Source organism: Larus michahellis, chromosome 19 (genome assembly GCF_964199755.1).
Source record: "Larus michahellis chromosome 19, bLarMic1.1, whole genome shotgun sequence".
NCBI lineage: Eukaryota > Metazoa > Chordata > Aves > Charadriiformes > Laridae > Larus > Larus michahellis.
Window position 1 is genome coordinate 2,671,580 of NC_133914.1, and position 25,617 is coordinate 2,697,196.

At 45.9% G+C, this 25,617-nt stretch overlaps 3 protein-coding genes across 4 annotated transcripts; 1 reads left to right on the forward strand and 2 right to left on the reverse strand.

Annotated features, from left to right (window-relative positions):
- Positions 1-454: 454 nt before the first annotated feature.
- Positions 455-4,269, reverse strand: SNIP1 (Smad nuclear interacting protein 1). The gene is made up of 4 exons (XM_074562600.1): positions 4,080-4,269; positions 3,892-3,988; positions 2,742-3,331; positions 455-2,072 (listed from the first exon to the last, which is right to left on the reverse strand). The coding sequence occupies exons 1-4, from the start codon at positions 4,256-4,258 to the stop codon at positions 1,808-1,810; spliced, it is 1,131 nt and encodes a 376-aa protein (XP_074418701.1). The 5' UTR covers positions 4,259-4,269; the 3' UTR covers positions 455-1,807.
- An 86-nt stretch (positions 4,270-4,355) lies between these two features.
- DNALI1 (dynein axonemal light intermediate chain 1) lies at positions 4,356-8,160 on the forward strand. Of its 2 annotated transcripts, none has more exons than XM_074562601.1 (6): positions 4,356-4,498; positions 4,575-4,705; positions 4,797-4,966; positions 5,664-5,842; positions 6,131-6,295; positions 7,815-8,160. In XM_074562601.1, exons 1-6 carry the CDS (start codon positions 4,394-4,396, stop codon positions 7,848-7,850), a joined length of 786 nt encoding a protein of 261 aa, XP_074418702.1. In that variant the 5' UTR covers positions 4,356-4,393; the 3' UTR covers positions 7,851-8,160. The 2 variants fall into 2 exon arrangements, with proteins under 2 accessions (XP_074418702.1, XP_074418703.1); XM_074562602.1 differs by having other exon boundaries at positions 4,605-4,705.
- A 665-nt stretch (positions 8,161-8,825) lies between these two features.
- On the reverse strand, positions 8,826-20,680 carry GNL2 (G protein nucleolar 2). The gene is made up of 16 exons (XM_074562599.1): positions 20,492-20,680; positions 20,323-20,407; positions 19,138-19,232; positions 18,491-18,630; positions 17,200-17,384; positions 16,659-16,725; positions 15,161-15,319; positions 14,479-14,592; positions 13,570-13,698; positions 12,765-12,869; positions 12,496-12,654; positions 12,241-12,348; positions 11,451-11,884; positions 10,706-10,785; positions 9,892-9,983; positions 8,826-9,006 (listed from the first exon to the last, which is right to left on the reverse strand). The coding sequence occupies exons 1-16, from the start codon at positions 20,553-20,555 to the stop codon at positions 8,857-8,859; spliced, it is 2,166 nt and encodes a 721-aa protein (XP_074418700.1). The 5' UTR covers positions 20,556-20,680; the 3' UTR covers positions 8,826-8,856.
- Between the last annotated feature and the right edge of the window lie 4,937 nt (positions 20,681-25,617).

Below are 25,617 nucleotides of genomic sequence, written 5' to 3' on the forward strand. Positions count from 1 at the left end.
GGCGCCGGGGGGGGGTCACCCCCCTCGACGCGCCGCAAGGCCGCCGGGGCGGGCGGACGGTGTCCCCGCTGTCCCGGAACCGGCCCCGGCCCGCTGCGGGGGGTCCCGGAGTCGGGGACAGCGGAGACCCCGCGACTCCGGGGAACAGCACGTTCAGAAGCGGCGACTTCAACCCTGTGTACGTTTGCCCGATTCGACCCCTTTTTAGCTTCTATGAACTCTCTCAGTAAGCGCAGCCCGAGGGGCGAGTTCACCCTGCCGGGGCACCCATCACACGGAAGGGGCCACCCAGGTGAGACGGGCACAAGCCCTCCCCGGCCTCCCAACGATAACAATCCCGCGTGTATATTTATTTTTAAAACTTATTTGGCGTCCTCAATATCAAAGTGAATACTGAAGGATCATCTATATGAAGAACATAAAGGAAAAAAAAAAAAGACAGGAGAAAAATATTACAACTAAAAGTAATTAGGGCTAAATTTACAAATTCTTTATTTAAAAACCCCTAGAGTATATATAAAGGAGATCCTCCTAGTCAAAACTCATTCTACCTACCTTTTGAAAACCTACATCAATGCCCCATATTTACACTATAAATGTTCCAGCCCGTGTATACAATACGCACCACCTGTATACACAACGTATATACACAGCAGGTATGAATAGCTGGTGACCACAGAACAAACATCCAGGCAAAGTAGTAAACAATGTGGAAAATATACATTTCTTATACCATAAAGCAAACCATTGGGAGAAGACATCCAAAAATATGCAAGACGCAAGTACTTTCAGTGAGTGGAACTGGTGTTTCTCTTCTTAAAGCATTGTTTTCTTTTATAGGGGAGAAGACTATTTTAAACAAGTGACAGTATAACTTTTTATAAAAAGAAAACTTAAATAGTGCAAACTCCGGTTAACACATGTCACCGAATAAAAGGTATTTATGCGTAATACAAACAAAAAATAAGGAGGAGTTATTTGTGGGGCCGGGATGGTATCAGAAATAAAGGCCTCAGTTTTAGACCTGGACACTCCACATCCAGTAAGTTTCAGCACCGCAGGTTGCGACGCGTCCTGGGTAGACCCTGACCGAGACCTCGGCCTCCAAATCACAGTATCGCCCCCCCGAATCCCAGGAAGCGTTTTAACTTCTATTCCAGATTACCTTGCAATTTTCAGGTAGTGTATTCCAGTGAAATGCCCAGCCCTGAAAGTTATCACAAGGCAAAATAACTACCCAAAACACAAGAGGGGCCTTCAAACATTTCCGCCTTTTTAGTAGCAAGCCTGGTAAATTCTCCTGTCTAGAACTCCGAACAGGCAAAGGAATTTGGCAAACTACCAAACAAGACATGTTACAAAATGCATCAGGTCACTTTCTAACTAGTATTTCGCTTAAGTAGCATTTTCAAAGGGCTATGACAAACAGTCAACAAAAATAATTTTAAATATGCCAGCTGTGTTTTACATCGTTTCCTAGAAGGGGACAGTCTTTCAACATTTGTTGAATATTTCCAGCATCAGAGCTTTCACATCCAGGTGCTCTTTTGCTTGTTGGGAGGGAAAAAAGCATAAAAAAAAAAAAAAAAAAAAAAGAAGCTGTATTTCCTGATACGAAGAACTATCAAAGATGATAATCAGTGAAGTCCCCCAAAATAAACTACGAGAACAGATCAGCAACAGAAAAAGGACTTTAAGGCAGTAAGAGGCATCAGTTCCGTGATGCTCCAACGTTTACATCCCAACATGTGTTCAACCGCAAAGAACTTCTCTCCCTTAACCCCCCTCTCAATCTCCTCCTCATCTGTTAACTGTCAGACTCTTCCTCCTTCTCCTCCTCATCATCATCGTCCTTTGTGTTAGCCTCAGATTTATCTGAAGATTCGTGGAGAAGCACATATTCCCTGCTGCTGAACCCAAACTTCAGTACATCCTTTTCCTTTAGTTCGTAGTAACGCTGAGGTTCAATCCGCTGGTTATTGAGGAAAGTGCCGTTCCCAGAGCCCAGGTCGATGATGTAGGGCCTCACCCTGCGGCCAACGGTACCATCGGCACGAGTGTACTCCACCAGCCTAGCAAAACACAAAACACCGTTTCAATCACAACAGCGAGACAGAAAGCGGACTCCAAAAGCAGACGGGTTTTCCAACAGACGAGCCCCAGTGCAGTTAATACTTATCTGTACTTGCAGAGATATGAACAAGCCTGATGAGAGCAATGAGAAACTGTGAGACCGAGCAGACTCCGACAGACTGCAATCACCTTCTAAACTTCTGAGGATATAACACAGTAATTCCGACAACAGAACAGATGGCTGTTCCTTAAGAGAGCATCTTTGTCTCCAGCAGCACGCAAGCCCTGCTGCTTCAGAGGAGATCAGCAGACTTTGTTGTAAAAGACCAAATGAATGAAACCTCTCCTTGAAATACTTTTACTGCCAATTACACCTGCCGGTTTATTCTCATTCAGATGTACACACACTCCTGTGTTTAACCCTGCTGTGTTATTTGTCTTACTAAAAGGCTGCTTGTGGTTAAATGAGAGGAATTACAGATGTTTTTGATTACTGCTCGGATGATATGCGGCAGTCAAACATAAATTCTCTCTCTCTCTAACGTTCTTACAGCAAACTCATACCTCTCAACTGTGCATATCCAGGGCTTTTTGTTTGGGTTCTTTTTTTTTTTTCTTCATAAGTTCCTGAATGACCCCGTTTCAGCAGCAGGCAGGGCAATACTTACCGGTACTGAAACACGGCATGCTGCTTTGAGCAGGAGGGGTGGTCAATGGGAATATCTGCGATTCTGCGGTGCCTGCCCAGTAGATACGCACTCTGCCTATGAATGTACATGACTGGGAGAAACTCATCGTTTTTGAAAGGATAGAGGCGCCATCGCTTCTTCGGAATCCGAGCTTCAGGAGGCTCACTGTACTTAATCACAACACCTCGGAAAGTGTTGGTATCCTCCAGCAGTGCACCAGACAGTTCAAAGCTTGGTTTCTCTTTGTTTACAGCAGCTTTTTCTTTAGGTTTGTTATCAGATTGCCCGAGTTCCGGATTCTGGTCAACACCACTACCTTCGTTATTTTGTCGATGCTCTCGTCTTCTCTCATTATAAAACTCCCTCTCTGCTTGCTGCTCACGGATGTTCTGAACCTCCCTCTCTCGCTCATGGCCTCGAACTCCAGGCCTTTCGTTTGCATTCTTCCTTCTGTCTGAGTGGTCTCTGTGTTTATCTCTGTCTCCACTTCTCTCTCTCCTGTGTTCTTGGTCTGACGGGTACCTCTGCTTTCGCTCCTCGTTTCCTCTACGACAATGATCGTCTCGCTCCTGTAATGAAGAATCGCTTATAGTGATGCATTCAGGATTAGAATGAAAGAGCAGTGAATCTACCTCGGCTTTTAAGAACACCACAATCCTACGCATGGAAAACACGTACTTGGATACGTTGTGCATAGACCTAATGCAAAGAGAGAGAAACTAATTTCCTTGCCAGACTATCTGGATTCCCACAATTTGCACTGAATAAAGCAAGATCAAGAAACGGCACGGTGCGTCACCTGCTCTGGGCACAGGAAGAAGCTTGCAGGGGCAGCCTGCTTAAGAGGCAAAGGCTGGGTGGGTTCACAGACACGTGCACACCCTGCCACTTACAGCAACGCCCGAAGTGGGCTGCACGAGCTATTAAAACACCGAGACCCTCCTTTTCCTGACATGACACCCTACGGGGAGTAGGAGAGAAGAACTGCCGGGTGAGAAGTCGTTTTCCGTACCTCGCACAGGCGAGTCTCACAAGAACCGCTGCCGCTGCGCGGCCAGGAGCACACCAGGCCCCGCTAACGCTTCCGCGGGCAGGGCCGGGCCTCGCTGTTACCGACAACACCATTTACCTGCTTCACCTTCACGGTGGCGTGGTGGGGGCTCCGGCTCCTCCTGCCGCGCGGGGACCGGCTCCTCCGCCCGGACTTGCTCTTCCTCTTGGGCGATCTTGAAAAGAACAAGAGGAAAGGGGAGGGAAGGGAGGGGTGAGGAAAAGTGCGGGGCCGCGGCCGGGCCCGCATCCGCCGGGCGGCCCTACCTGCTGCTGCGGCCGCGGCTGTCCTGGCGCGGCCCGGCCGGGCCCCGCCGCTCCTCGGCCGGCGGCGACTGGCTGCCCCGCGCCGAGCGGGAGGCGGAGCGCCGGGGGCTGCGCTTCTCGGCCTTCACCGCCGCCTCCCGCCGCCGCCGCTCCCGCCGCCGCTCGGCCGCCGCCTCCATGGCGCCGCCGGCCGCCGCCACCACCGGAAGTGCGCGCCGCTTCCGGCCCGCGCGCGCCGCCCGGAAGCACTTGGGCGCGCGAGGGGAAGGGCGCGCCTGGCCTGCGCATGCGTCCGCCGCACAGAGGCCGTCGCCATGGCGACAACGGCCGCCGCCGCCATGATCCAGCCGCCGGACTCGCTGCTGCGGTACAACCCGCCCGTGCTCGTCAGCCGCCGCACCGAGAAGCGCTCCCCCGGGGTGAGCGGGGCCGGGCGGGCCGGGCCGCCCGCGGGCCACCGCCGCCCGCACCTACCGCCCTCTGCTTTCTCCGCAGGCCCGGCCGCTGAAGGGGACCCCGCCGCAGCCGCCCGCCCCGAGCGGGCCCGTCGCGCCGCCGCCCCGGACGCCCGCCGCCGACTCGGTCAAGCAGCCGCAGGAGATCCTGAACACCATCCTGCCGCCGCGGTGAGCGGGGCCGGGGCCGGGGCCAGGCCCACCCGCGCCGGGCAGCGGCCGGCCGGGCCCGCCCCGTAACAGCCGGTGCTTTTGGCGTTAGGGAGTGGGAGGAGGAGAACCGGCGCTGGGTGCAGGAGGTGTCCAGCGCGCCCAGCACCCGCCTGGACGTGGTGCACCTGCAGGAGCAGCTGGACCTGCGGCTGCAGCAGCGGCAGGCGCGGGAGACCGGCATCTGCCCCGTGCGCAGGGAGCTCTACTCGCAGTGCTTCGGTCAGTGCAGTGGGGAACGGGGAACCCCCTCCCGGAGGGGCTGCGGCTCCCCTGGCCCTGGGGACAGGGACTCCTGCTCCTCCCAGGGCTGGGGGGCTAGCCGGGGCTGGGGGGCTCCTCCAACAGCCACAGGGCTCCCATCCTCATCCCCCACCCAAGCTGTCAGCCTCCATACAGAGCGTTTTACAGTCTCATGTTGTTTACGAAGCAAAAGACACATCTGTGTAGGCATACCTTTACAACGTAATAGCAAAAGATGCAAAGAAGCTTAAAATTCTCATAGCTGTACTTAACCCATCAGTTAACTTAAAACACCATATACCTGTTAAGCACTCCTACACACTGATGACACGATGTTCATCTTCCAAACACAAGAGATTGGATGGAGGATCTTAACTCCTCTGGAGATTTCCCAAAACCTGCAAAAAATCATCAGAAATTTTTAGGTGTTTGCTTTTAGCAGATCAGTATCACAGTTATTACCATAGGTTTTGTACCCCCACTCTGCCTTTATTTGTTAGCACTTGATGCTATAGCTGTAATGTAACAAAAAAAAAAAATTATGACTATCCATGTTGCTTTTGAGGTGCAGAAAATAGGTAAAATACAGTAAGCTCTGGACCCTGTGTGTATCCAGCATTCCCAGGTAAATGTACAGTACCTTCTCTAACTAGGCTCTTGTGCCCTTTCTGTAAAGACGAATTGATCCGTGAAACTACAATTAACTGTGCGGAGCGAGGACTGCTGCTGCTTCGAGTCAGGGATGAAATCCAAATGACAATTGCTGCTTACCAGATGCTGTACGAGAGCAGCGTTGCCTTTGGCATGCGGAAGGCACTACAAGCTGAGCAAGGCAAATCTGACATGGAGAAAAGAGTAAGTTGGGCTGTTAACCCCTTGGTGTAGTTTTCTGCACATGACAGCACAGGGATATTACACACACAATTTTATAAGAAATCAGTCATTTCTCTTTCCAGTAGATGGCAGTAAAGATCATCAAAATACTTGTCTCCTTGTTTTCCTACAGTTTAGTTCCATTTCATAAATTATCTGTTATTTTGTCTGGAACACTCTAACGGCTGTACAACATACAACTTTGTCCCATCTTAACTAAAAATTGATTGCTAACACACAAAACTTGAGAAATGTGTACTCTCTTCCAAGATTGCAGAGCTAGAAGAGGAAAAGCGGGAGCTGGAAAAACAAGTGAGTGAAGAGAAAGCTAGATGTGAAGCTATTGAAAAACGTGAAACCGAAAGGCGACGGATAGAAGAGAAGAAACACACTGAAGAGGTTCAGTTCCTGAAACAAACAAATCAACAGCTGAAGGTGAGTAAAAAAAATGCAATTCCAAACCGTAATGGTAAAACTTGTCATTTTGTAATTAGAAAGATGTAAAAATCACTTTCTCCTTATAGTTTTAGAAGTGTTACGTTTATGATGCATTTGCATTAATGTTCCACTTTCTTTAAATGCTCAGTGAAATGGGAAAATAGTGCTTTTGCATCCTCTACTTCCTTCAGCAATTCGTCATTACTAGTGAACCTGACAATGCAAACAGCAAGTCAGATTATCTGAATTCCAGCCATACGCACGTCTGCCAGGGAGAGATGCGAGTTTGTTTAGAAAATGATGAATTGCTGTAGTCAGCTGGAGCGGAGCAGAGGCACGCAGCTGAACCCCAAACGCAGAGCCTTCAAACCCGACTCATACTTCAGGAATCTATTTCTGCATAACTTGATTGCAAAGATATAATAGTTAGCACCCCTTCTCAGCTACAAAATAGGAAATCTAGTGAAGACAAATTAAGACAGACCGTTTCTTTGCTGTTGGGCATTAAAGTCGACTCCCTGATAACAAGATACACCACTTACCGTTCAGTATTACCTAATAATAACAATTGTGTACTTAGGCAGCAGGGACTGCAATTACGGGAGTACTTTTGTGCATGCTGCTTTGGTGAAGACAAAGCTTCTGCTCATTACTTTGGTTTTGAAAGGAAAACACCCTACATCTTTTGAGTAAAGAAAAAATGTTACCATAAACATTAAATGTTTCTGGGCTAAAAACGTTTCATTTACACCGAGCTGCTTTCCTTATCTTCACTGTTCCTACAGTTTCTCCTTTCTAAACCACCAACATCTTTACACCATCTTGAAGTGTTTTAGGGCACAAAATGAAATAACTTTTCAATCAAATACGTGTTCCACTTAATCCGTTTCTTCCTTGCAGTACAAATATTCTAACAGCTGCGCGTACACCGCCGCGGTAGTTTATTTTGCTGGCAGCTCTAGGAAGAGGCAATCTCAGAGTCCTGGAAGCCTCGTACGCCACACGCTCCCTAGGCACGGGTAGCTCTCCGATCAGGCTACTAATTGGGCGTCTAATTGGGTTGTCTCAGGAACTGAAAAACTTGCTGTTCCCAGCTACTTTTGTCCCAGAGTCAGAGTTTGTGTTCCAAATGCCAGAGAGCCAAATATTTAATTTAGCTAACGTACTCCAGCCTGAAATCAGAGAATTCAGACCACTGTTTCAACAGCTTTTATTTAATTTCCTCTTCAATGCTTTACATTACAAAACGAGTCTCATTGTATGGAACCACAGCCAGCTCTTTTCTTCTCAGAATGCAACAAGTGTGTATGCCAAGAATGAAAAGCTAATTTATAAAACATGTAGTAAGGAATGGAATAGCTAGGGAAAAAAACCCTGGCCTGCTTCTCTTGAAGTATTGCAGCATCCCTCAGCTCCTCACTTTGAATATCTAACAGACAATTTATCACTTTTCATCAACACGGGTTTATTTTTTAGGTTGAATCTAATTTGACTTACCGTCTCATTTGTTTTTCAGGCCCAACTTGAAAGCATCATTGCACCAAATAAGTAGATCTTTTTGCTGTCCTCCAGACAGTGCTCAGAAGAGCTGTCAGAGTAAGAAGTTTGCAATTAGTGACAAAGATTTGCCTTCATAAAATGATCTTGAATTTTCACTTACCGGCAACTGAAGGCAGCGTAATTGTATTCTTTCTTTCTTTTTCTCTTGACGAGTTGAAATTCAAGACCATAGTTACTGCACCCTCTTTCAATGCGATCCCAGCATCCAGCTCCTTGAACAGTGAACCTGTCTGGGACTTGCCTGTTGGTAATACGCTAGATGACCTTCAAAGCAATAAACTAATAAACACTTCTATACGCAAGCATCTCTGTAATATTATTACTTTGAAAATGTTGTAGAAAATTCAGAAAGAATATGTTTATTGTAAACACTTTGCATAAGTCACATTCACTGAGAATTAAACTGCAGGTAATCCTGGGACAGGTGTTTGAGGGGCATTTCCTTGAGTACATGCAACTTGCTGTTAATTGTACATCAAAATCCCTTGTCAGAACTGTTGGAAGTAACCCAGGATGAGCAAACCCAAAGCTCTCTAACATGGTTATTTCTAACGAAATGGAAGGGCGTGATACCATGCCAAGGGTCACCTCTCAGTGGAAGCAAATGAAATCTTGACTTGAGGTACCTGTGTAACCAGCTGGATATACACAGCAGGCAGACGTGGGAAAGGGAATTCACTCCAGTCATATGAAAAACTCCACAACGATAGTTTCCAGAAAAAAAACCAAACAACAAACCCGCCACCACCACTGAGTAACACTTCAGGATATGTTTTGCCAAGGCAGTGTTTACTGGCCTTAGACGGCGATGTGGAAATACCACGACCTCCAGTTGCATAAAGAACTTTCAGATGATGCAGAAACAAAGAGTGAGATGCTACTCCTGGGAACAAGACAGACAAGTCAAACTAGGCTTTGAATGGGAACTACAAGTTTTATATTAAAAAAAGCCACTGCATACTAGAGCTGGTTTATGTAAAATTTAATAGAATAAGCAGTTATTGCTTATGTTTGTATTTTTTGTGCTTTGATCTTTGTTCCTCCAAGCCAGTTTTTTTCTTGTTCTTATTCTTATTTTTCACGTTGTGAGTTTCATAATACCGGACTCCAACTTTCTTGGAGCGCTGCTGCCTCTCAGCTCGTCTTCTCTGTAAATACACACGACACACGTTAGCAAACACACAGTATCCACAGCCTGAATTTGTTTGCATTCTTTCAAATGTTGTTCACTTTGCATTCCACATGCCTCAAGTAAAATAAGTAATTTCAAACAAAACATTGCTGATGTGAATATATGGACATCTATATGGAATCCACCCACCCAACGCTCTTCAAATGTTACAAATGAAGATACCCTTTAACCTTTACAAAAATAGTAAAGAAGATACAAGAAGCAACCTGACGTGCACAGTCACCTAAGAGGTCTTTTAACATAAGATGTGACAGAACATTCACAAACAGAATTCAGTCTCCCGCTCCCCCCTGACAGTCCTAACAGTCCACAGCAGTGCTCCAAAAAAGCCCCTGCTGTACAAGTTTGCTTACAAATCACTTTCAAACTCAGACACACAGACTATTTCACTTGGTATTTAAGTTATTCTACAATTTTTTTTAGACTTGACTAACATGAACAGAAGAAAGCAGCAGCAGCTCTCTGAAGACAGGACAGTACTGCCCATCCAGTTCCAAATTCTCCCATCTCCCGGCATTTAGACCCCTGCTCCCTTAACAGCACCAGTGCGCGAGGTAATGCTGACAGCACAACACTTGCCCACAAAGGATTCGCCCCTTCACTCTTTCTGTTGTAGTCATCTGCTGGACCATTTTATGGGTCACATCTACTGTCACGTCTCACGTCAGCAGCAAGTCACCCTGTCTTCACACTCCTCCTACCTCAGCTACCGTCCCTGCGCTCTCTCCTCCTACGAGTGCCCAGTCTCAAAGCTCTTAAGTGATAACGGGCATTCTATGTATAAAAAAGTGCCAGCTCTACTGCCCTGCTCATTTGTTGTACTACAAGACGTCACACTTACTTCTTTGGATGTCAGCTTCTTGCAAGGCTGTTTACCGTCATCATCATCATCATCACCTTCTGGTTTCCTTTTTCTTTTCTTCTCTACGCTGCCTGCAAACAGCAGAGATCACATAGTCAGGCATCTTCCAAAACACCCATCTGTTTGCAGAACTTAAGGCTGGGGTCACCATCCCATCTACTTCAGCAAAGCATTCTTTTGGTTGTATTTTAATAGCTTCTACCAACACAACACGCATGTTCCTTACCAGATAATCACTCGCTATTGCTATGAAAACTGCTCTTGAGAAGCAGATTGCTTCAAGCCCCGTGCAAGTCCGGAAGAATTTCAGAGTCTTGTCAGAATAGGGTTCTCTCATATGATTTTGTCTTTAATCACTCTTTCTATGGAAACTGAAGCCACATTCTTGAAGTCACCACAGTAAAACCTATAACCTGAAGTACCTCTGCGCTTTTATAATGCCGTAAATCCTTCCACTTCCTGCTGTGTAATATTACACCATGTGGAATGGAAGTTGCTCCGACTGCAATCTGTCCGTAGCACCATTTTTTTGGAGATGCAACATTTCTCTTCACTTTACCCTCGTTCACTGGTAGAGGGACACACCTCACTATACAGGCAGGTGTCCTACAGAACGGCTACAGCAAGGTCATCAGGCAGCCCTCAGGTTAGCTTATGGAAAGATTTAAATAGCTTTAGGGGAAAAAGAACTTGTGACCAGGAGCTACTGAATACCTTTCCCCCTAACTCCTCTCTTCTCTTGCTTATGGGATTTCCAAATGTAGATTACGAACATCTACTAATCTTATTTTACCTCTGTCTTCAGTTTCTTTGGGTTCTTCAGACTTCTGCATGGATTTTGCAAACACTTTTTCACTCAGCTGCTTAGGGATTCTACAAAAGATAAAATAAGCAATAAAAGAATGTCACAACACAAAATGTAACCACCTCTGAGAGGTGATCAGTCCCCAGTAGATCCCAGTAGCCTGTCAGCAGCAAAGCCACAACCTTTGCACCTAATAAACCTATTACAGTAATCTCGTCTCTGGAGTTACTGGGCTTGTGCACTGCAATAAGGGACAAAATGTAAGACTTAATCTTGAAATTGGAGTCCTCATAAGGCTGGTGGATGAGCTTTGCCAAAACTGGGCCTGCTGCATGAGCTAGCATACTCTTGTACACGCATGAAGACCAGCTGGCATATGCAGGTAGGACATTAGCCTTGGTATTGCTCAAGAAAGAACCCAACATTAAGGACAGATCCGAGGAGGTAATACTGCTACCCACAATACCAACAGATTTCTAATCCGTAGCTTAAGAGGCGGCTTTCCAACAGTGAGAACATTTTCAGTTGTGCTGGTAAACAGGACTTCTTGGAATAATCTTTCAAAACCAAACTGCCGCTTAACCAAAGCTCAAATGTTTGGGGCTAAACTAGATAAGCTGTGGCAACACAGAGGAACCAGTCAAGCAATCATGAGTGGAGTGAAGCTACAGCAGAACATTAACCCTTCTCCCTCCTGTGAAATAAATTTGAGTCACTGAACAGATTCAAATACCTTATTGCTGAGAATCTCTTTGCTTTGGCTTTATCCAGAAATTTTTTGTATTTTGCAATCTTCTCCTCCAAAGCCTTAAGAACTGCCTTAGAGCTCTCCTTGGCACCTGGTACAGGGACCTGCGATTCCTCCTGTACTGAATTTTGCTGTTGCTCATTTTCCTCTTTCTCTTCTTCCTGCTCCTCCTCTCCAGAGGATTCACTATCTGTTTCATCAAAGCCTGGCACATCTACAGGAACCAGGTCTTCTTCTGAGAACTGAGGTGCCACATTAATCCTCCCAAAGTTCTGCCGAACATGTGACATGAGCTGCTTAATTTCAGTGTCTGTATTATTCTTCTCTTCTACTGGCTCCACGCTTGATGCTACTGACTCAGAGACTTTCTCCTCATTATTATCTTGGTTTGATGTCACAGCTACTTCCAACGCAGGAGGCTACAAGAAAGAGCGTAATGGATATATTATCCACAAAGTCTGTCCCACCATCTCTGAGAGCAACTTCCATTTTATCTCTTCGAAAAAAGCCCAAGATGACAGGCTAACAATGTGACAATTACAACATTTCTGGTAGTCAGATGATTGTAAAATGGCTCAGACATCTCTGTAGCATCATTGCTACCCAGTCCTCACCAAATTCAAATGAGCGTCACCTGAATCACCAGACTTGGGCAGAGCCCAAGACATGCACCACCCAAGTTACATGGCGCTCTGGGAAAAGCACCAGTGAATACCGTTAGGAAAACCGAATCGTATGTGAGAAAAAAAGAGAGACAAGAACATCACATTCTCACCTGGGGACCCGTTTCTGCATTCGGTGGCTTCACAAAGAATGGAATTCTGCCCCTCTGCCAGTCATTGAGAACCATCTTGCTCACAGTCTGCAAGTCAGGCTCACCACCCTGAAAGAACGCAGTAACAATTGATGTCCGCATTTGCAGGGCGTACCACCTTTCTATTACCCATAAGCAACAGAAACGTTCACATTTCCCATGTTCAGTAACTGGCCACATGCTCTTCCAGCCTGCAAATGCAGAAAGTTGTCACACCTTTAGCAGTTTTCCAGTCCTACAAGCAAGTTTCTCAAGGAAGTCTTCTGTATCCTTCCAGTTATCAATTTTGTACGTCTTTCTGATGTACTCTGGTTTGGCTCTTTCCAACACAGCACTAATATGATCTTCAGGGCTCTTAATCTTCTCAACTTGAACCTGAAAACGAATGGTAGAGTATCAACCCTTTGGACAGCGTGCATTCATTTCTTTGAACCCGTCGTATGGACAACGGCAAAGATTTTCCAGCATTTAGTGCAGATACGTACCACTCCCTTCAGCACAATGTCTGTTTCTGTGTCTCCAGATGGATAAACTACACCTGGGCAGTCAATGAGAAAAATCCGCCGCATCAAGGTAATGTACTGCCACACCTGAAAGAGATCAGTAGTTCACCATGTTACCTCCTTCCACACAGCCCTCTCTTCTGCTTTTTAAATGCACAGTTCTAATACACGGGGGTCACCCTGGGAACACATAGAAGCAGAATATAACAGGGCAGTTTTGTTAGCCAGCCAAGACATCCTACATCTTGCTCCTTCTCTATCAGCCAGTGCTATCCCTACGCTTCTGCATCAAACTACTAATTCACAGGACCAAAGTGAGGAAACTACAAACTCTGATATTCTGTGATTTCCCTCTTCCATGATCCTCAACTTTAGTGATATGTAGGAGTAAAACGAACAGGCTAGCAAAGAAGATTCCTGTAACCTTCTCTTCTTGTTTACTGTCACATTCTTGAAGAACAGAGTTAGAACACCAGCACTTAAGAGAGCCTGACAGCACAAATATACCCAATCGGGATTCAGGAGAGCACAGAGACTGAGTCAGGGCAGCTGAGCACAGATCGCAGCACTACAGTAAAGGCAGAGAGGGAACTCAGGAACGCTTCCAGTAGCCGTGCTTCAGAGCATGACTGTTGACCCGCCACTCGCCAGACTCAGGGTCACATAGCCTGTGCAGTTCAAGTGCTAGACTTGGAAAATGCCATTGAGCTAATTTTAAATGAATTCTGCCTTTGACAATGCACTTACATAATTTACTTTTGTCTTTCATGTAGGGATCTCCTCCTACCTTTGTTTCACCTGCAATAGGGGCCACATTGCAGACTTTCTTAGACCGTAACGTATTGATGACTGAGCTTTTGCCGACGTTCGGATAACCAATGAAACCCACACTGATCTGTTTCTTGTCAGAGTGTAACTGTTAAGAAATAACACATCTTTTGAGCACCTCGTAGAGAAAGACAGAATTATTACTAACACAGTTCTGAACATTTGTGCAGCTACTGCTCTATGTTGGAAAGCAAAGGGGACTCCAAAGTACCAGGTCAAAAAATGAGATAAGCTTTTTTCTACCAGAAGAGATCTACAAGGGTATAACCAACTCACCAAGAACTCCAAGCACTGAAGAAAGTATTTGCTACTTCAAAAGGAAGATGTGAACCCCTTGCATTCCTGGTTGCTCTAAAATTACTTGTGAACGCCTTAGTTAGAAACCATTTAGGTGGAGAAACCAAGCAAATACAAACAGTAGCTGGGGGCAGAATATAAATGTGGCTTGACGAGGTGTAACAGAAAGTACCTTTCTTGGTAAAATAAAGGCACTTAAAAGGAGAATACCTTAAGAGAATATACATACATGCAGGACATAAACCGGTGTGAAATATTTTCCTCTCTTGTACACATTCAAATGAGACCCAGGAGTGTCAAAGGGATACTCTGTCTACAAGGAACCTAGGCCAGAGACTGGTGGTCAAACCAGCTCTTTCTGGATCTCCTCAGTTTGACAAACACTTTGAATGTATTTGAAGGAATATTTTCCATTTTCTCTTCAGAGAAGGGAGCTTTATTGATGGAGTCATTTGCCGACAGAATGTCCATAGGGAAATGTACTGAGCCCCAAAGGCTACCAAAACAACACTCCACACTAAAACCCACCACTCCCCAAACAACAACACCAATCCCCAAAATTGTTCTGTACCTTTCCAAACTGCCTTAAGAGCTGTATGAAAGCACCTTTGCCAAAAGGGTTTGTGAGGCTGGCATGAAAAGCAAGTGTTGGATACTCCTGGGAAAGGACGGCAACCCAGCGCTTCTGAAGAGGAAAACATGACTCGGTTAGGGACCCTGTGCTGCGGAGGTGGTGAAACGATCTGCTTATGAGCAGAAGTACACGGCATCTTCACTCGGGTCACAAAAGCAACTGTCTATGAAAATTGCTATGTAAGAACCTTTGAAGCATTTCACCAACCCAACAGCTAAAAGGATCGAGTATTGTTTTTCTAAGAGACAAACAATTTCCCAAAAACGCCTTCACTGCTAGCTAAAACTAATTAGTTTAACAATATAAAGAAAACCAGCTGTGGTGGATATGGATCTTAAGCGGACTAACATTTAACATACTCTGGAGACATCAGCTGAACTGTTAAATCCAGACAGAGGAAGTAGAGAATTTGTGGCTGGTAAGTGTTGCTCAACTCAGCCCAACTTGGACAGATTTACATTGCAATTGTTACTTTTATAAGCAGGCAAGCAGAGAGTTCCCATTGCCCCAGTTACATTCTGCCCTTTGAGACCAGCATGAAGACTGGCAACAGAATTAAGGCAGAGGCTACAAAAGGAACAAAGAAGGTCCATGGAGTAACAGGCAGAACTGTGCTTACGGTAGCCCAGGTAGGAACAAGATCACATTTGTTCAGGACAAAAATTAGATGTTTCCAGTGTTTCTCCTTTTTAAGGTAAGATTCCACGTGAGGGGAGCGAGTACCCATGGGATCCCTGGCATCAAGAACTTGAACGACAACATCTGATGAATCTATCACCTGAAAAAAAAGAAAAAAAAAATCACAGAGAAGGAAACGATTTTACAGAAAGCAAGACATCTATACCTCCAAACTGAAAACCAGTAATTTTCTAAACTACATCATTAGTTTAGAAACCTTGTACCCTCCATGAACAACTGTTAGCTCCCCACAGACTAGTGAAGCTCAGACTAATAACCATTAACCCTCCACTCTTTCTTCTCCTAACTCCCCTCCACATTCAGGCTGGACAGCCGAAGAGCTTTCTTTTAACCTGCTCTTATGCACCAAGGAAGATGCTTGGAGCACTTGGGAAAGAAAACACTGCACCCAAACAGGAAAATTAATTGCTTCAGTAGATAAAAAACCAACGCTCACCATCCATTCTGCAGCAATTCATTTCTGCCATTTCATAAAGGAACAGGATATAAAGTATGTTTTCTGGATCAATATGAAACACACAACCAAGCAGGAACCTGCTGTTAGTTCACTAAGCATCTACAGCAGGGAGCTGTCATTTTATGACTTGCTTCAAGCCAAGCGAATTTGTTTCACAGCTATTTCCTGCATTTTTGGCAGCGTCTTACTGAAATCTGTTTTGCTGTATCATTCCCAACGCTTTTAAATCTAAATGAAAAGGTTTTAAGCTACATTCAGAAATTCAGAGCAAAAAGTTAGGCAATTTCACACCTACCAGGCACTGAGAGCACGCAAACTGCTCTTACGGCCCTAATTCGTTCTCAGCCTCCATTCCTGTAGCAGTTGAGGTGGCTCATGGGGAACTGAGGGTCAGAGTCCTCCAAAGATGACACTATCAATGTGCCAGATGTTTTTAGCCTAAAGAAACTTAAGGGCATCTGGCTGGTTTATTTGCGGTGAAGCCCCAGAAATCAAAGAGAAGCTCCTACCTTCGCTCTGCCAGTCCAGATCACATGTTTTAAGGTTGGTTGTTCCAGCAAGACAAGAGCTCAAGAATCAAGCTCAGTCAGGCAGAGATTTGAAAATGAATCTCTGCTCTCTTCTACAGCTGACTTTTTCTGTTCGTATTTATGTGCTGTATCAGTACCAGAAAAAGGATGTATGGTTTCAAGTCAGTCAGTTCAAGAGGCTGACAGGAAAGCAGGGAAAGGAATGTCAAACTCAGGACATTTATGCACGAACAAAGTCACTGTCTTAATGTTTCTAAGAAACTTTACAGCGAATTCAATTGTATCAAAGCTTCCCTAACAGAGCAATAAATGGTTTTCAGAACTTTTCTGATTACTGCTGTATAGCATTTCCAACGCTGGGCTGAAGCGCCTGACTTCGTAAAGGCTGAAAGACAGACGTGAGCGTGCTGCAAATGATAAACGTTGCTTACCTTGTAGAGCTCACCCCAGATTCTTTTGGACTGTCCTTTCCTATATATGTCCTCTTGTGCTTCATCCCTGGAAGTGGATTACCAGAGGCATCAGCAACGACAATAAGAGGGTTACAGTGTTGTCTTCTCTAAAGCCATTGACAGACAAAGGAGGAGAGGAGACCAAAGTAACAGACAGCTGGGATTTAGCCCCCCTCCTCGTCCCCCGCCTTCAATCCACCCATTTGCAGAAAGATCCTACAAACGTGCGGCCTTTCAAAGACTCCTGTCTGCCCACTGGTCAGTTCCCTACTAACCCAAAACATGAGTTTGGAGATATTCTGACATGCAACAGAAAACAAATTATGAATAGTCAGAGGGGTCCCATGGAAGCAACAGTTTGCTTAAATACATAGCATTAAAAAAATCCCAAATTCAGCGAATTTCACTTTCCTTACTCCTCATACAGTAACAGCACCGACAGAGGTACTAGATACGTCTTTAAAAATAGAGCTGGCTTTTCAGAAATGCAAACAATGGATGATTTCTCCTTTCTGTTTACCTTACACCAGTGTCTTCTGTCACCAGGTCTCGGTCCTTGCCCTGATCATAAGCTCCTGACGAGGCCTCAGCATTCTCCACCAGAGACTGCACGTCACTTGCAGAAAGATTTGGTCTTTTCCTCTGTGATTTGGGGCCAAACGTTGTTTCAAATGTTTCTGTGTCAAGAATGTGAACTCTGGAGGTCTAAGGAAAAACAGGTTGGTAAAAAACCCACAAACAGTGTTTTTTCCATCTCTCGTGACATACAGTGTACAAGACGCAACTCTGCAACCTGTGACAAGAGTTACGGGCACTTTCCTAATAATGTTTGAGTTTTCCAGCTTAATCTTTGAGACACATAAGGGTGGATACTTAATAAGCAACAAAACACACTGCACTTGCCAAAGAACTATGCTTCAGTTCTTTCACTATAAATGATGTCAAACGTAATTAAAGCTACAATGATGAAAATTCAGCTGCTATCTTTGATCATTTCTTATTTTTCTAACAAGTGCACAAATCTCGCCAAATTCACAGAGTTTTGTCAGCGACAATTACAATCAAAACTGTAGATTTTAATGCCTGTAACGAATGCCAACTTTTCTTGGAACAGCATTCAATTCATTGCTGAAAGAAGTAATTTGTTTTTGTAATGCACATTTTTGTTTCTTATAACTTTTTCCTTAATTTAGGTAACATTTTTATGACATAAACCTGGAAAGTTTCCACATGAAAAAACAGCTAGCTAGAGTCCAAAATAATAGTTCAGTTGTCATGAAAGAAACCTGATAATAACTAAAACTTGATGTACTAGAGATGAAGGCTGCAAGCACAAGAATTTCTGATTCAATATAAAAAGCAGATATTTGAGTTCAAATTCATCGCATGAAGAATGTCTGGAGTGAGAAGCATCCTCTAAAAAGGCCCCTCTGCCACACGAGCTATTAAAAGCATTAGAAGGTAAGGTGGCAAGCTGCTACAGTCATCCTAAGTCATGCTCTAACCTCAGATGTTTTAGGGTAAGTTTCCTATTGGAAAAAGAGAATTTCTAATAAAGAACAGATCTTCTCACAAGCTACAGGGAAGTAATACACCATTTCTTTGCCTTCACGTTCGATGTCCACAGTGATAGGCTCTCAAAAGCATCTTTCCCCCAGTCATCTGCCCTAATTGCCTCTCCCAATGCTTCTAGAACTCAACATTTCATCAGGCTGAACAGACACAGCATGATCGCCCACCGAAAAATACCATTCACGACACCCCTGTGCACATAACCCAGCCCTCACTCTGTACAGGTGAGTGACACTCACGTGCGGTTTAATCCGATCGTAGAAAAGGGACATCGGCAACTTTCTTTGCTTCATGACCACTCTGTAAGGATCTTTCATGACCGTTTCCATCTCTTCTTGAAATTTCTGTAGGGATGATTGCTTGATCACACGGGTATTTCCTGCATATAAAAATAAATATTGCACCCGACCATTCCTCATCTGAACCGCTTCAAAGACCCCCAGTACACTGATAAATTATTAATACTCCATCTGGAATCAAAAATACCAGTGACAAAAAATAGAGGATTTTACTTGTGACAAACCCCACATTAGCATAAATAAGCCAATCCCTTTCTTTCCCATTTAAAGAAAATTTTAAAAGTATCCCCAGGGCGCTTAACATACACGGGCTACAGCATACATACACATTCACAAACCCCAGAAAATGATTAAAAGAAGCAGAATAACCACACTTTAGAGGAGTGCACGGAAAGCAAACACCCAAAGTACAGGGATACGCAAAGCATGCGCCAATACCCATGCCTACGGGGAGGGTCCTTCACCTTCATTTTCAGTATCTGTCCCACACAGCACTGGGACCACAATTCTGACATAAACACCCTCCAAACACACAACGTCCGACAGTTTTTAAGCTTGCTCAGTCTGAGAGTTGGAAAAAAACTCACCAAACCATTTAATATTTGGTTCCACTCTTGCAACTGTGCCTGGTGCCACTGTTGACTGATACTGCAGAGGCTTAATCACTTTACCATGTTTGTTTCTAAGTGAAAAATGAGAACACATGTAAATAGGCAAGGGCAGCACACATCCCTCTAGCACTTCTGTCCACTAGACCAGAAGTACACCCACAAAATCCAGACACACCCTCGATCTAGAACTGGTGCCCCTGAGACTGTTACCAGAGAGGGTGCTGCCTGCAAAGGCTCATTAACTCAAACTCTGGAGCAGCAGAAGTGGTGTCAGCGAGTGCACACCCTTCACTCTCGCTCCAGCTTGTCCAGACTCCTGATGAAGGTGGGCTATGTCAAACCAGGAATGGCTCACTGGGCTGCCCAAAGGAGCACCATGCCATTTCCTAGTAGCCACTGCTTTCTTCTCTTATGGGCTCACATGGAAATTTTTAATCAGCTCTACCCATCAGCTAGTGCACAACACTCATTGTAAAATAATTTCCAACTTCAGACCTAGCTTAAATTTAGCAAATTTTTAAAATACACATTCCCCAGTCTGCTCTCAAAACACAGTGAAATCTGGCAAAACAAAACAAAACTGTTAATCTGAACCAGGACTCCCAGAAACCCCCGCAGCATCTACAACGTGGCAGAGACGTGTGTTTACAAGGTGGGAGCTGCTCCACAGCCAGAGACACTCCCAAGGAGTGAAGGGCTGTTTCCCAGCAAAGGGGCTGTACGGCTGTCAGGCTCTTCAGACATTTTAAGGTGAGCTTTTGAGTTACACTGTTGTGGGGAATGAAGGAATTTGGGCATTTTGGGGTTCATGACATTCCAGTGGGATCACATCTGCGTGTTTTCCAGCTGCATTCCCAACACACGTCGCTGCGCTGACGGCGCTCAGGATAAGCTCCGCGCCACTAACAGGCATTCTGCCATCAGAGCAAGGGCAGCTGCCCCCAGCGCGGTCCCACCTGCCCTCACCGGCTGAACGCAGCGCCCACGCTGCCGCTCCGCACCTGCACACGCGCTCCCGGCGCCGCACGGCCCCGGTGTGTCCCGCGGGGCGCGGCCCGGCAGCGCAACTGCCCGCTCACCGCCGTGCCCGGGGAGCCCGGCCCCGCGCGCCGGCCTGGCCCGCGGCAAACCCCGCGGCGCGGCCTGGGGCCCCGGGCTCACCTCCGCTCCTTCTGCCGGTACATGTTGAGACGGCGGATGGTGGCTCGGTCCCGCATGTTGTTTCCTCCCGCGCCCCCCACGCGATCTGCGGAGACAAGACAGTGTCAGGCCAGGCCCGGTAAGGCACGGCACAACCCGGTACGGCGCGGCCTGCGGCCCCCACACACACCGGGGTTGGTACTGGCGCGGGAGGGGTTGATGGTGCTGCGGCCCTTGTAGCGTGGCTTCACCATGGCGGCGAGCGGAGCGCCCTGCACGGGGCGGGCAGCAATCACGGCCGGACCGGGAGAGGTGAGAGGCCGCTCCGCCACACGCACCACACCGGGCAGGAAGCGGCAGCACAAGTACTTCCGGCGCGAGGGTCGGCGCCATGACGCACTTCCGATGAGTCAGCCTTCCGGCTGCGCAGGCGCGTCCGGTTGCCCTGACAATCACGTCGCCATGGCAACGCGTGGGGCTGGCCCGGCCCCGGTCCCCCCCGTCCCCCCGATGTCCTCCGTCCCCTCGGCCCGTCCCGCCGTGCCCCGGGGCTCCCCGGGGCCTCCCTAACTCGAGGCCGCGCCGCGGGGCCGCCCGTCCGCCATGACCCGCCCGCGGGGCCCGGCGGGGCGGCCTGTGCCGCGGGGCACTCCCGGCCCCTCCGCCCTTCCCGGGGGCTCCCGGCGCAGCGCGGGCCGCGGGGCGGGCGGGCCGCTTCCAGGGAGGAGAGGGCTGGAATAAGGAAGGGTGCTGGCACAGGAGGCCTCATTGTTTGTGAAATGTTGTTTGTTCGCAGACACATAATCAGAATCATTTGGGAGCGCTTGGCATTCGCGCGCGTTTCCATTCGCAGATGAATGCATGTGGTCAGCAGACTGGTCTGTCGGTGTGGGGATGCTGGTGGGAGCACTGGCGCGCTCGCAGCGGCGGGGCAGCGGCGGTGGGGTGTTTATGGGCACAGGGGGCTGTTTTTTCTAGGTTACTGGCAATGACTTTTTAAAATTAGAAATAACAACACTGGCGGTTTTGTATGCACGTAAAGAATTGCATGGACAGTGCAGAAACGAAATCAAATTTAGGCAAATTATATGTCTAAAGACTGAGCCGACGTTATGTTACTGCCAGATTTTAATAGAAATTGGAAAGATCCTCACCTTGGGGGAATTAACAAAGCTCCACTGAAATGGTGTTAATTTATAGCAGAGATTGGGCTGGGGCCAAACTGCTCAGCACGTTGGGGAATCTTCTTCAAATGAAGGTCTGGCCCATCGCTTCTAAATACTTACTAGCAGCAGAGTATTCACAGCTAGTTCCATTTCCTTCCAGTCCTGCTCATGCTCTTCTAAATCCAGAACAATAGCAGAGCTTCAAAGATTTTGTTCTTTTCATGATTTTCAGCATTTTGCGTTTAGGTAGTGCATAGTCCCTGTTGTACAACAAAGTCCTAATGAGTCAAGACTTGGGAGCTGTTTTGTAAGATGGCGGTCTTGAATTTTCAGTCTGTTTTGGTTAAGCCTATGATTTCTGTTTTTTCTCTTAATAGAATTATCTATGCCTTGGGCATTTAAAAAATACACATTGATGTGGGCATAAAAAATTAATTCCAAATTGTAGATAATTGTTTAAGCTATCAGACTTGAGGCTCATGGAGAAGAGTTTTCCCAGGACAAGTGTGTTTTCTATTAGAGTTGATATCAATCTGTCAGAAGATCCTTTTGATTTTCAAATTTTTAGACTAAATAGTTGAGTAATCCTTGCTCTGTTCTCCCCCACTCTTTCTTCCTTTTCCTTAAGAAAACACTCTTTTTATTGTTAGCAAGATACCTTGGAGTGCATCCAGAAAAATGCTGTCTCTTTCTGTGAAAGAATAGAAATAGCTAGCTTTAGACATGAGGTTATGTCGTGGAGAACTTTTATTGGTAATGTGTCTGAGCGAATTGCTGAATTCCCACGTTGGAAGCTTTCCCGGGGAGGTCTCGGCGTGACTGTCCCAGCCTGGCTCACGGTGAGCCCCGTCGCCCAAATCGGAGCGGGCTACAATCCCCTATTTTCTGTCATAAGAAAAGGTTATACTGAAAACATACGGGAATTGCATTCAAACGGGAAGAAATTCATCCTTTCAGCTGCGCTCTCCTCTCTCTCAAGTCTTTCCTGACCAAAATTACACTGCTGGGGCTGACAGTTAGTATTTAACTCGCAGTATCTCTGTAGCTGTGGTTGTTTGCTTGTGTATCTGATAACATGCCAGTCAGATATTTTACTCTACTAAACTAATTTTATGTTGCTGTATGACTCACAAGCTTCTCGTTTGCTATTGATGCATCCTCCCATTTCAATTTTTCACTTTTTTTCCCCTTTTTAAATTGGCTGCAGCGCGATGTTGTCCGCGCTGCGTGCCAGACAGGAGAGGGGGGTTGTGATAGATGCCAGGCCTGTCGGATCTGCCAAACAGCCCCAGCTTCGTTGACACGACCAGCCTGGCCATTGCTGAAATGAAATCATTTTGAATTTTATCTGGCCTCTTCCTTGTCAAAATCGCAGTGAATGTGGTTGTGTGATGCCATCGGAATGACTCATTGCCATAATTACATATGTTCTAAGGGGTTATTCCCATTGTATTATTAAAAACTAGTGATGGTTGATTTTTGGCAGGGACTGTCTTCCTTGTATGATCTACAGATTTTGTCAATTAAATGAAAGAAAGATAGATTTCCAAAACTTCAGAACAAGACTGGACTTGTACTCCGAGCACTTTCGGTGTGGTATTGAGCTACTTTGTTCTATTTAACAGGATAAAGGCAACATCAGCCATCTTACTCTCCTTGTTGCAGCGCAAGGACTGGGTTCCGTAGTAGCCTTCAAACCATCCCAAGCCCGGCCAGAACGTACCGTAGATGCTTTCTCGTCACAGTAGTTTTCCCAGCTCAGTTGAGGGCTATCACTTACAGGAGCGGGAGGCTCCTTGGCAAAAGGCTCCAGGTTTGACAGCTCCTTAGCAAAAAAAAACCCAAAAGCGATCCCAGATATCGTTGCCTTGGATCTGGAGTTCCCAAAGTGGCGACGGAAAGCAACAGAGGGAAGCTGGAGGGAGGAGGGGAAAATCGCAGTCAAGCAAAAAAGGCCAAAAGATGGAAAAGGACTTTGGGAGCGCGGGCGGCGCATGCCCAGCGGGATCGAGCCCTGGGAGCGAGTGCCACGCTCGGGCTGCGCCGTTCTTGCGGGCCTGCAGAGCCTCCTGCTTCGCTCTTGAACGTCCGCCAGCGCTGCAGATCCCTCTCGCAGGAATTGAGTGTTTACTAGCAATCTGGAAGCTGAAGCATTTACATCTAAATGTTTTACTTTTGTGATTTGGTTTTAATAGTAATGAGAAGTGACTCCTTTTCTGGAAAGCTGCACGTGCTGCACCGTGCATGTTAGCCTTGCGCATCGCAGGATTTGACGTGGCCTTTTGCAGGCTGTTTCGGTGGCAGACAAGGTTCTAACCAAGCTTTTTAGCTTGTGATGTAAATAACAATGTCTTATCTACCTGGTGGGCTCTTCTTTGTCTGCTAAGATCCTGCTGCTCTTCAAAAATCGTGGCGATTCTGGCCATCTAAACTATGGTTTGGCATTCAGTTGGCTATAATATATTCTCATGTGTATAAAAGCCATCGATGTGATTTATTTATGCTGACTGTAATTTTAATAAAGTTTTTTTTTTTAAATGTTATGCCTAACGTCTTTCTCTGTGAAGACTATTGACTTAATAAAATCTGTAAATATCTATAAAAGACCCCTCAGACGATGTAATCCAAGTAATAGTATTAGGGATAACCTGTTTCACTACCCTACTCTATTTCCTTTAATCAAAGCTAAGATTTCTTCTGAGTGAGAAATCATTTTAACGTAAACATGAACTAAAAAGTATATACACTGCCTCCATCTCCACGGGGGTAAAAAGCCAGTAAATTACCATTTGAGGAGTATGTGTGCACACATTTAACTTGACTGTAGCTGATGAAAAATACAGATTTACATTACACAGAGAGGATAAAAATATAATACAACCAACCTGTGTTTGGTGAAATTTGTCTGCTTTACCTCCTAAATCTCGGCAAATGAGATAGAAATTAAACAGTTCCAAACCCACGACTGTAGGCTGTTAATATATTACTCCTTGCCCTTTGTTCCCCATTACGTGGGATGAATTGCCCAAAAGCTAAGCAAACCGCCTAGAAACCGCGGATTTTGGGTAGAAGCCTGTCCAGTGAATAAACACCGGTTTGTTCAGCAGTGACAATGACGGTGTTTTCTGTGCAGCGGAGTTTCTGACAAAGGACCTGTCTGTCTGTCTGTCCATCCAGCAACTACTTCTCCAGTTCAGCAGCTAGGTCGGGTCAAAGCACGGCACGCGAATAGTGCGGAAGCCAGAGCAGCAACATTTCCCTGCCACCCTCCATACGGCTGCCTTTGGCTTCTGGACGGTTGCGGGTGGCAGGTTACTGGGGAGAGGCTCCCTCTTTCAGACATTTCTGGTCAGCTGGGGTTTGACTCCAGTTTTGGTGAATAAAGCAAAGAAAGCTTGTTCAGCAAACCCATTTATTTATTTATTTGTTTAAAGAAGCATATTTTACAGTGATGCCATGGAGAAAACACCACAACAGATTTCATTTGGTGGGCGGAAAGAGAGCGTTCGTGTGCATGTGAGTTGAGATGACATCACCCTGTCTAAGGAAATCTCCGGCCTGGACCGTGGAGCTCAGTGCGCAGATCACATGGGTCAAAGGCAAAATGTTTCTAAAGTCATAAATGAACCAGCTCTCTGGGAGTGGGAATAAGCACAATGCTCGAGCTGATTAGAAAAAAAGAAAAGAAATTTGATTTTTTTTTTATATTTTCCTCCTAATTTTTCTAAAACCATTTAATTTTAAAATCACCCATACTGAAAAAATCTTGGATTTTCTTAATACGCATTTTAAACTTTCCTTTGCCTTTCTCCCCATTTTTCTTCCCGTTTTGCTATAAAAAGGGAAGAAAGAAGGGAGAAGGCTACAACAGAAAGAAGTTTGTCCGTTTTTCTAAAAAAAAACCTCTAGAAAGTTCTACAAAATAGGTTGTGTTGATTTATTATATGCAGTTGAGTTTTGAAATAGTTGTGCTAATATTGCCATGAGTGACCGAAGGGAATCCAGTCAGTTAACGGAGTGAATAAAACCTTACTAATGCACTCTGGCTTCTCTCTAATCCTTGTTGAGAACCGGACTGAGATACTGCAGCAGGAGGGAAGGAGGAGTCGTTTATGAATTCGCAAGCTGAGGTTCGTGAAAGGGTTACTGA

Bases quoted from the DNA above. Each gene is read 5' to 3' on its own strand.
- GNL2 (XM_074562599.1), bottom strand. From the start codon at position 20,555: ATGGTGAAGCCACGCTACAAGGGCCGCAGCACCATCAACCCCTCCCGC. The intron at 16,726-17,199 runs GTAAACAGAAAG...ATCCACTTCCAG, and splicing joins ACAGAAGACACTGGTGTAAG to GGATGAAGCACAAGAGGACA. The intron at 9,984-10,705 runs GTAAAATAAGAT...TGCTGTTTGCAG, and splicing joins CAAAGAAACTGAAGACAGAG to GCAGCGTAGAGAAGAAAAGA.
- SNIP1 (XM_074562600.1), bottom strand. From the start codon at position 4,258: ATGGAGGCGGCGGCCGAGCGGCGGCGGGAGCGGCGGCGGCGGGAGGCG. The intron at 3,989-4,079 runs GTAGGGCCGCCC...GTTCTTTTCAAG, and splicing joins AGCCGCGGCCGCAGCAGCAG to ATCGCCCAAGAGGAAGAGCA. The intron at 2,073-2,741 runs GTAAGTATTGCC...GTGTTTTGCTAG, and splicing joins CATGCCGTGTTTCAGTACCG to GCTGGTGGAGTACACTCGTG.
- DNALI1 (XM_074562601.1), top strand. From the start codon at position 4,394: ATGGCGACAACGGCCGCCGCCGCCATGATCCAGCCGCCGGACTCGCTG. The intron at 4,706-4,796 runs GTGAGCGGGGCC...TTTTGGCGTTAG, and splicing joins AACACCATCCTGCCGCCGCG to GGAGTGGGAGGAGGAGAACC. The intron at 4,967-5,663 runs GTCAGTGCAGTG...CTTTCTGTAAAG, and splicing joins GCTCTACTCGCAGTGCTTCG to ACGAATTGATCCGTGAAACT.